This window comes from Cydia fagiglandana, chromosome Z (assembly GCF_963556715.1).
Source record: "Cydia fagiglandana chromosome Z, ilCydFagi1.1, whole genome shotgun sequence".
In the NCBI taxonomy this organism is placed as follows: Eukaryota; Metazoa; Arthropoda; class Insecta; order Lepidoptera; family Tortricidae; genus Cydia; species Cydia fagiglandana.
Window position 1 is genome coordinate 40,852,092 of NC_085959.1, and position 17,546 is coordinate 40,869,637.

The 17,546-nt window shown below is 39.6% G+C and overlaps 1 protein-coding gene across 4 annotated transcripts in view; it reads right to left on the reverse strand.

Moving 5' to 3' along the window:
• LOC134678385 (protein transport protein Sec16A) overlaps positions 1-17,546 on the reverse strand; it is a 57,446-nt gene that overhangs the window by 33,397 nt on the left and 6,503 nt on the right. For 2 of the 4 annotated variants that reach the window (XM_063536941.1, XM_063536938.1), the window contains exons 4-15: positions 16,868-16,909; positions 15,183-15,347; positions 13,899-14,084; positions 12,698-12,791; positions 9,654-9,719; positions 7,935-8,034; positions 7,150-7,303; positions 6,203-6,330; positions 4,855-4,942; positions 2,795-2,860; positions 2,315-2,419; positions 1,222-1,391 (exon numbers count right to left, since the gene is read on the reverse strand). In XM_063536941.1, coding sequence (XP_063393011.1) covers positions 1,222-1,391; positions 2,315-2,419; positions 2,795-2,860; positions 4,855-4,942; positions 6,203-6,330; positions 7,150-7,303; positions 7,935-8,034; positions 9,654-9,719; positions 12,698-12,791; positions 13,899-14,084; positions 15,183-15,347; positions 16,868-16,909 — 1,364 coding nt within the window. The remainder of the gene's footprint in view (positions 1-1,221; positions 1,392-2,314; positions 2,420-2,794; positions 2,861-4,854; positions 4,943-6,202; positions 6,331-7,149; positions 7,304-7,934; positions 8,035-9,653; positions 9,720-12,697; positions 12,792-13,898; positions 14,085-15,182; positions 15,348-16,867; positions 16,910-17,546) is intronic. The other 2 variants (XM_063536939.1, XM_063536940.1) reach the window with 2 other exon arrangements.

Sequence of the window (17,546 nt, forward strand, 5' to 3'; positions counted from 1 at the left end):
ATTTTATCGACATATACCCCTGACTATTTTTTCTTTGCTATTCCTGGTATCATTTTATTTGTCAAACTCATGTCAATTTAGTTCGCGAGTTTCTGGAGGCAACTGTAGCTAATTGAAGTCTCTAGCGCGTTTATGAATAAGGCGGTTAGACTTTACTTCATATACGGAGTTACATATATGCACAGACAAAACATCCTCCAGACTGAGCATAGTCGCGTTACCCCCTCTGCCACGCATACGGTAACTTTACTCCATGTTCGAGTCGAAAGTGTCTTTGTGTGACGTCCGTGTCTTTGAACCAATCACGGCACGGGACTTCGCTCACCTCGTCCCGCGCACCCCCGCAATTATGGCATCATCGGTTGCATGAAATAATTGCTCTAAACTCGGTTGTCTACGACAACATGTCACCGCGCGGGCGCAGGCGCGCGGGGTAGTCGGGGTACGGACCCCACCACACTCCATTAGCTCCAGCGGCAGCCACAACGCCGCACGCGTCTTACATAATTATTTTTCTCAAAAATGGACGGCAAAATCGACTTTGCCGTCTAAAAAATAGGTCGCGAAGCGCGTAGTTTATGGTCAGTCAAAAATTAAAAAGTAAAAAACATTGCAGTCTCGATTTTGGGACTGCAATGTTGCATACAAATTCCATTATTTGTCGAGTTCCAAACTTTTTAAAAGTTGAAATGACCATATCAAATGAGGGCACAGGCCCATTAAACAGCCAAACAGATGATTAGTACCGCGACTATTTAGATGTCTCAAATAGGTTGGCGTATTTTTGGCAGAAAAATACACTTCTATTTTTTTATTAAAAAAATAAAAAGGCGGCAAGGGCTTTTTTCTGTCAAAGTATATATATGCTTTTGTAAAATATTTCTATGATATTTATATTTCTTGCACCATGTTTGAGAAAAGCACTATATATGACTCGGCTGGAAGGCTACTTGCTGGCTTCGGATTCAATTAAACGGACTCCCAAGGTCGTCCGTTTAAAACGAATCCTCAGCCTGCAAGTAGCTACTTCCGAGCCTCGACAATAATGTACTATTAAATCAACCATTCATAACCTTGTATCAGTTTCGGATTAAATGCCTATTTTATATACGTACATCAAGATCTTTTACTTGCACCTTAATCGGCTGCACTACTACTAGCCAAGCCTAGCCTAGCGGATTCCTAGTCTATGCAAATATGTTTCGTCCTGTGGGAGCTCACCTCAGACTCGGGAGGTTGTCGGCCCGCCAGCGTGTGGTAGAGCGTGTGCAGCGGGTCGTTGCGCGGCACGCCCGCCACGAAGCGCGCGGCGACGGCGGCGCGCGTCCGCCGGTCCGCGTGCGCGCACAGCTGGAACGCGTGGCCCCACAGGTTGTGGGACATCGCCCATTCTAGAGGGGGGAGAGGTAAAAAATATGTGACGCGATTATTTTCCCAAAAAGTCGGATTTAAGACATCGGTTACACGCTAAGTCTGGCGTCAGTTCAGTCCATCAGTTCATTCGAGTTTTGACTGATGCCAGAATAATGGAAAATGGACACGGTTACACGATCAGTCCAGACTGACGACAGACTGATACAATTACGACACAGTCGCCGTTTGGACACAGAACGCAACACAGTCATTTAGTCTTGTCTAATATGGTGACTGACGCGAGAATGACACGAACAGGTTACACGTGATCTCTCTCCTATCAGTTTTCTGTCATTCAAAATGGACTGACGAATATTATCTAAAAATTTAAATTTTCGTCAGTCCAGACCATCAGTCCATCAGTCCGCGTGTTACACGATAATTCTCCCGTCAGTCTGACCAGACCGATGAACTGAATTGACGCCAGAATTAGCGTGCAACCGATGTCTAACGTTGGCAAACCATCTTTGTCAGTAGAACAAGTTACTATCAAAAATATTTGGCGATACACACTTTTATTTGTCTACTTTTCATGTACAGTCGGTTCCCCAACTTAAGTACCCAAGATGTCATACATTAAGTACTTCTCGGGAAACTCAATGTGTTCACGTTCTGCCATCGAGGAGTTGCTTTGGCTACCTTGCAACTGCATCATTAAATCAGCTCCATATTAGCATAGCATTAGTTAGCATATCATTACATCATCATCGGAAATACGGAAGTACTTATGCCAAATTTTAGCTCAATCAGAGACCGGGAATTGGTTCAAGTAACATATGTTGAAGCACATATAGTCATATACATAAATACAAAGTAATATACGCGGCGAAGCTATATAAAAGTGGGTAAAAAGACGCCTAAGTAGGCGTGAAGGATCGATTTCCCATGCCAAACTACTTACCGATAGCCTCCTGCCTGTTTCCATAAGTCAGATATTCTCTCAATTGGTCCAAAGCGGCTTTTTCGTCGATGCCGCTCTGCCGCGCGAAATTCGGCTCTACGGGTGCTGTAATAAAGTTCAAGTTCAATTAATAAATAAGGTCAAACAATTTAAGAGATGAATGGAATTGCGCTCACAGTAAAGGATGAAATAAGTGTTCCGTGAACAAAGTTTTGTACGGAACACTAAAAAGGATTCTAATAGTACGTTGTGTTTAAGGGCGGTAACCAAGAATACACGAACGAGTATGAATTGAAGCCCGAAGCCAAAGGCTAATTAACTCGAGTATTACGCACTCGAGTTAATTAGCCTCCTACTAAACTTCTCTCTAATTACGTCCACTACATAATATAATATAGGATTTACGGACCGATTCACCTACGTGTAATAACACCTTTTACGAGCAAGTGTGATGAAAATATATTTATAAGGATTACTTACGGGTTTGCTCTGTCGCGGGTGCTCCATTGGTGTCCTCCTCTGACACACTCGATCCTCGACCATCGGCTGATGAAAATAAAACATTACCACATAATAGAAGACATATGTTTAATAATAACCCCGTAAGGCCCACGGTCCTATCTGTAGTACCAATAACGTCAATGTAATTTAAACCATTTTCAAACGGAACAGAGTTGAATTTCCTTTGCTTCGTTCGATTTCAAAACAAAAGAAATTTGATTGAAATAGGATTTTTTGAAGGCCAACGAGGTAAATTATTAAATTTAAAATTATAAAACCCCCTAAGCTAGAGTCTGTGCGGAAAGAGAAGAGTCGTGGCAGAAACGGGAACTAACATTTTAAATTTTATATGGCAATCAAACCTATGACACCTGTCTTGTAAAAAGTAAACAAACTTCTGTCATTGTATATTTTTATTAACAAAAACCGCAAGTTTTATGTATAAAATATTTTCAAAACACGATATTCAGCAATTGGGCGTACTGCTATAATATATTATACTCGTATATATCATATTGTGAACGATTGTATTATTTTTTTGCCATACGAATAAATAATAAATAAAACACGATGAAACCGTACATAAAACCACAAGAAAAATTATATTTAACATTGTTCGGTTTTGTCAGGGGGAAGAAAACGGCTAAAAGCCGACTATCGACTTACAAAAAGTCGCGGTACGTGTTTCCGCTATTCGCGGGTATTGATGTTGTATTTAATATTAAATAATTACCTATTTAATAAGCTCCCTAAGTAACTTGTCTCCGGTACATAATCGGTAAGTATATTCATTCAAAATATATAAATTTTCATAAATATGCAGGTCATTCATGATCTTTAAAATAACTGACAAATAGTCTTGATACTTGCCATTTTATGCATATTTACATGTATTTTTTTTCAGGATTGTGTAAAAGTACCTACGGTATCTCGAATAAAAGACCGCTAAGTAGGTGATATGCAAGAATTCGTAATCTACGTCCCGGATTCAAGCACATCCAGTTCCTCACCAGTCCCTGGTTGTTCTGAAGCTAGCTCAAACATAAGTGACATTGAATATTTTAATTCAGACTTCGATTAAGTACAAAGAATAAAACTTTTTCATAAAAATATTTCTTTATTTGTAAGTCCGTTTACTAGGTTCTGTTAGTTACGAAATTATAAGTATTTCATATTTAGCAGACTTTTCAGCGAAGTAAAATATCGTGAGATGAGAGAACCGGACATATCCCAATAAGGCCTACCTACTTATGCACTACTTATTTTTATTCATATTTATTATTAATAATGTACACATACATTACAAGTCAAGTTCACAATGGGTGAAATATATCCCAGATAGTAAAATTACAGTTCTAATGCCCAATTTCTACCCGATCTACCCGGTTTTGTATTAAAATAACTGTTGGACTGCACAGATTAGGTAGTACATCAATGAGACTCTATCTTGTTTGGTACTAAAATTACAGTTGTATTGGGCAGATTCTTAACTAGTTTTAGCAGTTTTGTCAATCGCACTGTCACTTTTTAGTATCTGAGACATAAAAACAAGAGTGTGTTTTAAAAAGAAAACTAGTTCCTGCGCTAAATCAGAGGATTGATTTGACGAGCCGACACCACCACCAGGCTCCGTTTAGTAAACCGTGGTAAAAAACCGGAACAAAAGGGATACAAGTATCATGACCTTTAGTGTCGTACTATAATCACGTGACCAGTGTTGTCAGCATAGCAAAAACCATAAAATAGCACTGGCGCGCCCTCAAATCCCACGACACTTCTCTTTCCGCACAGACTCTAATCATAAAATTCTAAACCGTTTTATGCCAAAAATGCAAATGCATACATCAGACACAAAAATAAGTTACCTTAAAAATTAACTGTCACAGCATCATAATTCGACGCGAGAGAGAGAGAAGTCCTAGTCTATGAACTAATATGATTAATCCACGAACTGTCAAATCGTATGGGTTGTCATGACAACACGCTAATAATATGAGACTAATATCGTTCGAGAAATGGGCCCCTGGCCCTGTACTAACCTTTTTCCTTATCTTTCGCGTTAGTATTGAATTCATAGTCACGTTTGTTCTTCATCAAAAGCTCGGCGATGTCGATACCGACCACCACCTGTGGAATAAAATTATTACTAGCATCAACAATAAATTACGCTCCATGTGTATAAGTACCCTTTTCTGATAAATAAATAAATATTTGGCATAAACCTAGTATAACTTAGATGAGCTATACGCGTGCCTCCGTAAGGGACAAAATATGCAAAGCGACAGTAATAAAAACACGTTTTAATGTTCCTGACAACATACCAAAAACAATCTACGTAGTTCGGTCGGGTTATTTGTTGCCCACCATAAACCAGACAAAATTTTTGGTGAGGAACAAACAAAAATTGAGACTGTGACAAGGACAAGCAATAATACCGCTTTCTCTGCTACTCCTACTGAAATTTCCATAAGTGCATCTCGTTCGGTCGTTTGGCCCCTCCCCCGTGTCATCTCTATATTATTGTACCTCTATGATATTTGGGGACAATCTTACACAGATCAACCTAGCCCCAAACTAAGCAAAGCTTGTACTATGGACACTAGGCGACGATACACATACTTACAGATGTAGTGCACAATTATTTTCCATTGTATTTTCTCGGAAACATTCGTATTTTTCATGCTACTTCAGTCAACCTCAGTACTTTTACAAGCGTTTATTTAGTTTCACCTGACCATTGTCTGTCTGTCTGTCTGTGTGTAATCAAATCTTGCAAGTTAAATTTGATCCACTACCCGGATTCCGATTGAGCTGAAATTTTGCATACATATGTAAGTCAGGTGACAATGCAATATTATGGTGTCATCGAGCTGATCCGATGATGGAGACCGGAGGTGGCCATAGGAACTCGAAACCTAATTGTGTTTGGGGTTCTTAGAATTATCTCGATGAGTTGCTTGTGGAAAAAAAGTACAGTCGGCGATAAAAGCTTGTATCAAAAATGTAATTTTTGCCAAAAACTTATTTATACCGAGAATGACTCAAATAGCAAGACACGTTCGTATGTTTCCGTGAAAATACAATGGAAAATAATTATACTCTACATCTGTAAATAGATAAATACATACTTATATTCATAGAAAACACCCATGACTCAGGAATAACACATCACATCAGGAATGACAAAGGAACAAAATAATATCTGTGCTCATCAAATAAATAAATGCCCTTACCAGGATTCGAACCCGGGACCATCGGCTTCGTAGGCAGGGTCACTACCCACTACGCACTAGGCCAGACGAGTGGTCACGTTAAGGTCCTTATGTATATGAAGCATAAGCAGCCTTCTCCATTGGAAAGCCACATTTAGTGTCCTTAGTTCCTTACCCCATTTTGCTTGAGTAACAAAGCCAACAGCTGCCAGAGCAACACGTAACCGATGACGTCGCCGCGGCCTCCGGCGTTTCGAATGCGGCTTGCGCAGTACTCTATCACGCTCTTCTTATGGGTGACTCCTGTAGGCAAAATATGACTTTTGTTATAAGGAGATTAAAAAAAATGACAATTAAATTACTAAGAATACCTTTCAACAATTTTCTCGCGTAATGCCTACATGACACGACGAACTAAAGTCACCGACATAGCCCACCGGATTAGCAAGCTGAAGTGGCAATGGGCAGGCCACATTGCGCGCAGAGAAGATGGCCGATGGGGTCGAAAAGTGCTCGAGTGGAGACCACGAACTAGCAAGCGCAGCGTAGGACGTCCACCCACAAGATGGACAGACGACCTTGTTAAGGCCGCCGGAACACGCTGGATGCGGGTCGTTTCCAACCGGTACGAATGGAGGTCCAAGTGGGAGGCCTATGTTCAGCAGTGACGTCTTATGGCTGAGATGACGATGATGATGATGATGATGAATACCTACATGTACCATCGCCCACACTGTTAACTGTCTATCGGTAAACCTTATTACAAAAGGCATAAGGTCCACCGGTGGACAGTTAAGAGTATTACTGTGTGTACACAAGGCTGAGTGAATAGCCATTTTATGAATGAAAGCTCAGATTTTATGGTGTATCATTTAAATTATAACATGTATGTTTGCAGTAGCCTTAATAATAATAAGTTCTTTCCTTAAGAGGTTATCAACTGAACATATTGGTAGAACGTGACACACAATTGGACAGACAGACGGATAACTTACCTTTGACAAGTGGCCCGGGATATTGGACTAGCTCCTTCACGCTAGGGTCTGAGGCTAGCGACGCGGACATAGAGACGATCTGGACGGTCGCGGGCAGACCGCCCACGGGGTAAAACGGACAACTTACCTTTGACAAGTGGCCCGGGATATTGGACCAGCTCTTTCACACTGGGGTCTGAGGCTAGCGACGCGGACAGAGAGACGATCTGGACGGTCGCGGGCAGACCGTCCACGGGGTAAGACGGACGAACGACCACTATGTGCCGGGATGAGATGTTGCCCTGTGGATTAATTCTATAGTGAAACACTCAAAATCTTCCTCGCGTTATCCCGGCATTTTGTCACGGCCCATGGAAGCCTGGGGAACGCTTGGCAACTAATCCCAAGAATTGGCGCAGGCACTAACAGTTTTTACGAAAGCGACGCCATCTGACCTTCCAAAGGGTAAACTAGACCTTATTGGGATTAGTCCGGTTTCCTCACGATGTAGGTTCTCACCGCTAGCGCCACCAGCGCTCACTGTAGTGAGACACCAAAGCTTAAGATAAATAATTTTTACATAGGCGAATGTATAAAAATACAAAACCTATAAAACCTGTAAAAATCTGTTCCAGCTAACTTTTAAAAGGATAGTGGATGGCAGGTTCTCTATACAAACGTAGTCCCCTGTTACCTCTCTGGATATTTACATAATAGTTTTTTTTTTACATAATTTGATGTAGGTTAACCGATTAGTTGCGTGTTCCATTTTCGAAAACTTGGCGCGGAACAATCATTTCATGACACGGCAGCCATGCCATGCGCCATAGAATATGATGACACTCCTCCCGTATCATACGCCACACGTAAAAAACATTGATGGCACGGCAGGCGTGTCATCAGCCCCGAATCGGTAAACCATTTAAATCTTACCTTAACATGAGCCGTAGAGAATTTGAACGGCGTCATCCTTTCTGAGCGTACCGTGGAATCTTCCAGGTGCAGGTTCAAGGAAGCGTCGGTATTCAACTCCCTAAAACACGGTGGACAGTTTAGTACCGTAATGTGCTTGTCTACCCAATGGGTAATTAATGGGGTTGGCAACTGTCAAAGGTTTGCATAGATGGCGCCATCATAGCTTGCCCCTTTTTCTATGAGATTTGGCTTAAAGGGCTGGCATTCAGGGTATTAAAAAAACAAAAATTTAACATAATTCTAGGGATTGACGGGGCAAGCTATGATGGCGCCATCTGCTAAAAACTTCCACCGGCCTACCCCATTGTGCTCCTACAGTTTTTAGGGTTCCGGGGTTAATACATATTTAAGTAGGCCTCCTATACAGCAAACGTGATTTTTTTTCCGTTTTTGCGTAATGGTACGGAACTCTTCGTGCGCGAGTACGACTCGCCCTTGACGGGTTTTTATTTCTGTAAACTATATCACAACCTCATTTAAGTGTTCATGAATTTCATGATAGTAGTGATGGTCTACTTTAAGTCGGTATATAGTTATATCAACGTACAGTTAACGAATTTGATTTCCGACCCATTTCGTACTTTGTTACAGTGACAATTAATATGAAAGTCGCTAGAAACCTCATTCTATTCTTACTGATGTGAGTACTGTGACAAGGTACATAATGGGCCGGACATTAATTTCTTTGACTCTACCACAATATAGTAACTTTTAATTTCAAATCTTAAAATTTTGGAGCAACATTGGTAGAAAAGGAACACACAAGAAAATGGTGACTCTTGCCAGGAAATTATCCTCAACCTCAAGATTGAAAAATAATAATCATAATCTTTCATCTAAATTTACAAGAACGAAAAAACGAACTCTTTGAATTACTAACTATTTACTTATATCCCCTTTTACATAGTTAACTTGGCTATATATCAATAGCCAATTTTTTCCCAGCCGGCTAACACACCGCCGGTGTGATAACCGCCTTACGCTGCGTACTTCGTAGGCGAACAACACGCGAACGCGAAACGAAGCATGCGGCGCGGGGTGAATCAATCCTTTGATACCTATAGAAGTGTCCTACGTGGGCGATCTCGTTGCGAACGCGAACGTCTTGCTCGGGCCTACCGCGTCGCATCGCGTTCGCGTTGTTTGCTTACGTAAGACGTAGAGTTATACTAAACCCATGAATGTACAAAGTGAATGAGTGCAAACAAAATGGAGATGTACTGACAAGCAAGATAAGCGGTGCAGAATGATAATGCTAGTGCTTTGGGGGACAAATATACCTGCTAATACCTTATACGCATATTTTCATAACTCATTTCTAATATATTTTTGTAAAGTAAACACTACAAACTAACAAAATTAAAAAAAGGATACACTAACTTATTTTGTATTAAGCAGAAACGTCTGCTAACTGTACCAGAAAGTTTAGAAATAAATGAAAATGGAATAATTCACTTTCTCGGACGAGACTCGAACTCGCGATGGTGGATCACTAGCCCATCGCTCTGCCAACTGAACTTCTGACAATTTACTCGATGACAGCGAATATTTTCACCATATTACACTTCTTTAACGGCTACCCATCTCATTTATTCCTAAACTTTAAAGGAACAACCACTATTTAAACGAAATACCACTCTATATTCTAAACATTACGGCTCAAATTCCATAACTTACCTGTCCGAAAGATCCGTGCGAAGCGAAGGCGCGTCTCGAAGCGAAGCGTCATATCTCCCATAGTACCTACGGAAATATGTCTACAGTCCCGCCGAACCTTACTACGTACTTTGATATAGTTCGAGAATCGAATGCACCGTATATAGTACTGTACTACTGAATGCTGTAGAGTGTAGGGACCAATCCGTTTTGGGCGAGTCCAAAAAAGATAGATCGTACTTTGATTTTTTGGCCTTACAGACACTGATAGATTACATAAGAGCTCTCTTTTTAATTTACTATTATCAGAGCCCGGAATTTTCAAGGCAAAACAAAAGACAGTCGCAATCATTTCATTTCATTTCATTTCATTTATTCATGCTATCTAGCTAGTGTTTATCGATATCGAGTTTTTATAATATATAAATAAATCGTGCCCATATTTTTACATTATTTTATCAAATATCAAATTATTAAATTTAAAGTTTACGTTTTTTTCTTTAATTTTTATTAATAAGTAAGGGCTAAAAACTTATTAAACTTATTTTGCTCGGTTAGGTTTACAGCCTTAGTTGCAAAGCATAATTGTAGAATATTTCGCCGTTCGTTGGTAATTAACTTATTTATTATAGAATTTTTTTTTTGACATAACACTTAACTTTTATACTGAAGTGTTGATCACTTTGCTATTTCTTTAATTATGTATTATTTAAAGATAATTGTGATGAAAACTTTACGATTAATAATAATTACCTATTTGTATAGTACATTATATTTTCTACGTTTAAGTAAAACTATACTCTATCGTTGGGGATAGAGTTCAAAATTGAATGACAATTTGTGTAAAAAGCATTGATGCCCTTATACTACTACAAATGCGTGTTTATTACAATGCAGGGTGGAATTTTTAAAGAGATACAAAAGCGTTTGCCACAGCTGATAATATTCACACACACACGTGCAAATTAAACAAAAACTTGTTTAAAAAATTGCAGTTTATAAAGGACCAGATTATATTGTGAATTTAGAGAATCCACTACAGATGTAGTGCACAATTGTTTTCCATTGTATTTTCTCGGAAACGTTCGTATTTGTCATACCATTTCAGTCATCCTCATTACTTTTTGTACCGAGCCTGACTGAAATAGCAAGACACTTTCGTACGTTTTCGTGAAAATACGAAACAATTATAAATGCACTACATCTGTCCCATCACTATTTTGTATCACTTTAGAAAATCACTCTGCAAGTCGCTGGCTCAATATTACAAAGTTCTATGTTACATTTTCAAGATAGTTGAAATTCGACTTAATGTCTCTATGACAAAGTTCAAATTTCAGTTCGATAAAAGTGAAACATAGAACCCTGTAATATTGGGCCAGCGAAGTGTTCATGTGCAAGCGACCCTTATCGAGTGAGGGATGGTGCAAACAGCAACACTTTTAACTGTCCATCGGTGGACCTTATGCCTTTTGTAATAAGGTTCACGAACGGTTAACAGTGCGGGCTATGGTACGGCGAGAAATGTATGTCGTGTGAGACCTGGGATAACTATCGCAAAGCGGTAACTGTTATTTTAAAAGCAACTGTAATCGGTGGTGACAAGGTTTAGATTTCATCGGGAATTTGCGATAGATATCCTTTAAAATGCTTGAGGCATATGATTATTGCAAAAACACAATACAGATTCAAAATCACAAAATAAAAAAATCCTGTATTTACATAGACAAAGGAATACTAAAATGTATAGAATAAAGTAAAATATAATCGAATATGTAATATAAGTAAAATGTCTAACATTGTAACATTACCTACGCTTGTAAATGGGAAGGAACTGGCTCTTGAGACACAGGGAAACCTACTTTCAGAGCCAGGAACCAATGTTATGTAACAACTTACTCAAAGTTGCAATAAAGATTATTTTATTTTATTTTTTTTATTATTTAAAGAAAGGACGCTTAGCACCAAGAATCACCGCCTCTTCCTACGAGTGTCCCTATCGCTCTTGCCGAATTATATTGCTGTCACGCCCATGATGACGGCGGTCAATGACACTTTACGAGCGGGATTGCAATATGCGCGTACGAAATTCGTCGAGGCGGGCCAATGTACGAAATTCGTCGTGCTGCGCGTCCTTTTCTTTGGTACAAAATACATCCAAATCTAAAACTGGTTGATGGGGTATAGAATAAACTTACGCTAACATTTGAAAATCCAGTAATTACAATGGGACAACTTGACAATGAGCCATATCTGACAACTAGTACAGTTGTCACATATTGCTCCAGCATTTTTCATAACTGTACAAGTCTTAGTATTCCTTTGTTTATTGTACTAGTCAATCTTATACTCTAGTTGTATGATATATTTTTGATTTATGTTGATTGCTTACTAAATTCGAAAAGACCTATAAACGCGTTGCCAATGCAATTTTTTATTAGTTTGTATGTAATTATAGCAATTTGAAGCTTATTTACGTCATTTTTGTCTTAAACAATGTTGTTATATTATTAATATTTATTTAAATGTAAAACAATACAGTCTGCCCCAGAAGTTAGTTGAACGTGAGACGTTCAAAATTACTTAGACACGGTTTTATTCTTTTATCAACAAAGTTACAGCTAGTGCATAGTTGTTTTCCATCGTCTTTTCTCGGAAACGTTCGTATTTGTCATGCTACTTCAGTCAACTTCAGTACTTTTTGTTCCGAGACTGACTGAAATAGCAAGACACGTTCATACGTTTCCTTGAAAATACGAAGGAAAATAATTATGCAATACATCTGTAGGGTGGCAATTTTCATATACAAATAACTAAAATGTAAAAATAATATGTAGTGTATCTACAACACCGACGATTCTCCTGGCGTTGTATGAGCACTTCTTCCAGAATCTTCTTTATTTACTTGACTATGATAAAACTTGTTTCCGAGTTGTTTTTCCCTTAAGACAACAATGACGTTTAACCCGCGCGTTTAAAACGCTCTAAGATACTGCAGCGATCAACAATGTCCCCGAAGCGCGTGAAGTGTCAAGCCAAATACAACTCTAAGCGTATGCACTTACGTGTCAGTTCCCTTCAGCCCGTTGGCGCTCGAGCGGCCGGAATGTACGCTGCCGCCCTCTGCGCCTCTGTTGTCGTAGCCGAGAGCGCCGTAGCCTGAAAAAACTTAGTAGGTTAGTCTAACCCCCTCATTCATAAACGTTTACTAAAGTTGACAAGCCGATAATAATCGTTTGTCCCTTTCCGACGTATTGATAATGGAAAGGGACAAACGATTATTATCGGCTTATCAACTTTAGTAAACGTTTATGGACTTGCAAAATGCCACGATTCGAACAACACAACTGAGTTGCACTCTACACCATTATACAGGGTGATTCATGAGACGTGAGCAGGACTAATCCTGCACACTCAGTAACTGATAATTGATCGATCACCGTCGTATTTAGGTGAAACAACCACACTTTTTCCTATTTTTTAACTTTTTGGTGGGGGCAAATTTAATTCTCTACAATCATGGTCACCCGACAAGACCTAATGAATAAACTTAAAACCTCTTTAACCGTAATGACAGCATTTTGATTACGAAGAAAATAAACTGTCAAACTTGAGTGAGATACGAGTTTTCAAAAGTAACCAGACCGTGATGACAATGATGACATTCAATTTGACACAGAATATCGGTAGTTTAGTATTCTAATTCTAGGGTAACCATGCATGTCGTAAATAAATTAATATTTTTTTTTTTTCAACTAGACTAGAAAATTTACGTTAACCTCACTGATACTGATACGAAACAGTTGCTTATAATTTACGAAATGCGCAGTGTTAGTCCTGCTCACGTCTCCTGAATCCCCCTGTATACTATAATAGCCCTGGTACACCACTAAAGCTTAGTTTTCGTAAATATTTTTAAAACATTCGAGTACTGGTCGTTAATGTGGGCGTAACTGAAATAAGAGATCGCTTACCTTCTTGCAAGTTCTTTCTAATGCTAAAAAAAACGAACTATAGTCGAGGTTTTCTGTGATCTTACCTTGCAAGACAGTATTTTTACTGGCCGCGGCGAGATTCAGCTAGTGGGGATACTAGGCTTACACTAACCTTGCATAGCGGTGATTTTACTGGCCGCGGCCAGATATTCGGGCGGCGGGGGTGGCGGCGGCTGCCCGGCCATGATTTGCTTGTATATCTCCATGTAGCGGGTGGGGTTTCCATATAGCTAGTGGGGATACTAGGCTTACAGTGCAGGCTTACACTAACCTTGCATAGCGGTGATTTTGCTGGCCGCGGCCAGATATTCGGGTGGCGGGGGTGGCGGCGGTTGCCCGGCCATGATTTGCTTGTATATCTCCATGTAGCGGGTGGGGTTGGTGAGGCGTAAGTGCTCGTAGTACTGGTATTGTTGGCGTTGGAGCGCGTACGGGTCTGAGTATACGCTGCCGTAGCCTATAGTGATATGAAATAGTACATTATTGTCGAGGCTCGGAAGTAGCTACTTGCAGGCTGAGGATTCGTTTTAAACGGACGACCTTGGGAGTCCGTTTAATTGAATCCGAAGCCAGCAAGTAGCCTTCCAGCCGAGTCATATATAGTGCTTTTCTCAAAAATGGTGCAAGAAATATAAATATCACAGAAATATTATACAAAAGCAACTTCCTTACGTATATATTTTCACAGAAAAAAGCCCTTGCCGCCTTTTTATTTTTTTAATTAAAAAATAGAAGTGTATTTTTCTGCCGAAAATACGCCAACCTATTTGAGACAGCTAAATAGTCGCGGTATTAATCATCTGTTTGGCTGTTTAATGGGCCTGTGCCTTCATTTCATATGGCCATTTCAACTTTTAAAAAGTTTGGAACTCGACAAATAATGGAATTTGTATGCAACATTGCAGTCCCAAAATCGAGACTGCAATGTTTTTAACTTTTTAATTTTTGACTGACCATAAACTACGCGCTTCGCGACCTATTTTTTAGACGGCAAAGTCGACTTTGCCGTCCATTTTTGAGAAAATTTATTATTAGTTGTCAGGAAGACACCATCACTGATTTTTATATGTTTAAAATTGAGGCCGTGCGTCTACCGATCCCTAAGAAATAAGGTATTTTTCCGTACCCAACGGGTAAAAACGGGACCCTATTATTAAGACTCCGCTGTCCGTCTGTCCGTTCGTCTGTCTGTCACCAGGCTGTATCTCATGAACCGTGATAGCTATGTTGAAATTTACAGTTTACAGTTGAAATTTACAGTTGAAATTTTCACAGATGATGTATTTCTGTTGCCGCTATAACAACAAAGATTAGATAGTACGGAACCCTCGCTGTCCGGTTTTCTTTAGTATATGACATCTATTTCAGTTGATTTCGTTATTTCCATACTTTTGACTTGACCTGTTGTACAGTCGCCATCAGATATATCGGAGCGGCCAAGGTCTTCACAATATCTGAACACGCACTCTAACGCCTTGACAATAGAGGCGTGCTCAGATATTTGTGAACACCTTGGCCGCTCCGATATATCTGATGGCGACTGTACTATCCTTACCATCGTAGTACGCATCAGTACGGTGCCGACGCCTATGTCTGTCCCGCTCTCGGTCCCTGTCAGACCGACGACGGGAATCTGTCGACGCGAGCGTATCGTTCAACTCGTCGTCGGTGGGACCCGCGTCGCGGGACTCCGCGCGGGAAGGAGACGAGTACGGGTCGCCTGAAAGAGATACAGATATTAGAATATGAAGATGTTTTTACAGAATATGGTAGAAGGATCACGCCCCTAGCCTGTTCAGAAATTATTGAGTACCTCGGCCGCTACGATATATCTGATAGCGACTGTATAATGACTTGTTGCCATATTTATTAAGTAAAAATCTGGTGAACAGACAGCATAAAATATATAGTGACGCCTAAAGTGGCCAAATAGATCGTAACACTTTTGTTGCCATATATTTATTTATTTAATCTTTATTGCACATAATGAAATACACTGTACAAAAGGCGAACTTAATGCCGTAAGGCATTCTCTACCAGTCAACCTTTAGGCAAAGCAGATAAGTTGTAGGCGGTGCAAAAACATGTAGTATAGATGATACAATTAGGTACCTGTACGAACACAATACAATCATAATAAATACACTAACAAAAACATACATATATATATAATATATATAAATAATATTATTATATAAATGATGATGTGTTCCGATATATTTGGCCACTTTGGTCCTCGCTGTGTATTTGACGCTGACTGTACACTGTACAGTCAGTGCCCTAACATAAGTATCCAGTAGTCCTAGTAAGAAGTTTGGCGACCCTTATGGAGACCATTTTTTCTCCTATTAGGATCGGAAGAGCTCGTGATTCGGTGTAGAAATAACATGAAAAATCCCAATTCTGAAAAATTCGTAATTTTTAAATGGATCAATCAATGTTTCCATACAAACTAATGTTGAAAGTTAGGAGATTGTAGTGAGAGCACCCAACGAAATATTATTTAATGTTGTGAAATTAACAATTTTACAAACATGACATTTGTTAATAATTATGCATTTTCTTATGATATGTACAACTCGATGTGGAAAAATGACTGACACGTGACATATTTACCTATTGCACCCGTATTGCCAACGGCTCCTACAATATAATTTTCCCACCCTCCCCCAAAAAAAAAATCCAAATAATAGTAGTTTATGTGACTGCTACATAATGAGTCATTAAGACACGAGTGTAGGTTGCAACTGAAAGTCAACAAAACAGCCAGTTTTAAAGGCTTGCTACACGGTCGCCGACAAGCCTTCTAACCGTCTGACCTTGGTCTGTCCTTGGACAGTTTTGGTCAAATTTTGTTGGTAACAACTGTCTACACGGTCCGGGACCGGCCAAGGCCACGCGGTCTGGGGGCTTGTCGGCGACCGTGTAGCAAGCCTTTTATGAAAACATCACACGAGTGTGTGTTCAAATGGCGGTCGTAACATACGGCTCCTGAGCACATCATAGAAAGCTTAATATGTGTGTAGTTATTTAAAATTAATACTCAGCCATAATGCCCCCATTCCCCGCCTCGGCAATAATGGTCTATGTGAAACAGTTTGATTTGATTTATCTATAGGAAACTGCCATATGTATACAATAATATTCGTCATATGCTGAACCTTTAAAACGCAATGTACTAAACGATGTATAGATATTTTTGACGTGTTAATGCGATCACACGCATGCATTCACAAATACCTTTTATATCGGGGTCTTTGACGTCACCCGAAAACGTCACGACTGCAAAATAAATATATAAATATACTAAAAATATTAATTTACTAAGCTTGATTTCCATTATAAAAACTACAGGGAGCATGCATGAACTAGAGCAGCACAGGAATCGCCTGTTCAGTCAACGGTAAAAATATGGGTGTACAAATCATTTCAAAAATATGTCCCATAACTCTTATGTAAGTGAATTAAGAACTATGGGCAATATTTTTGAGTAAGTTGTCTACAACCATATTTTTATCGTTGACTGTTCATTGGCGCGATATTGATTGTCACTGTGACAAGGTACAGTCGCCATCAGATATATCGGAGCGGCCAAGGCGCTCACAAATCACTGAACACGCCTCTATTGTCAGGGCGCTAGAGTGCGTGTTCAGATATTTTTGAGCACCTCGGCCGCTCCGATATATCTGATGGCGACTGTACGAAATGGTAGGGAAATTTAATTCTTTGATTTTACTAGTGCCAGTACCAGCCTAGATAAATCGGATATGTATTGAATTGATTTAAGATAACCGGCCGATATTCTTATCGTGTTCACACGCAATCTGATAGATATGGACGTGCCAGGCGTGAGATAAGTATTTCTAAATTAAATAAATTATTTTTACGGGTCCGCTTTGTGATATAAATTGGTGTTTTC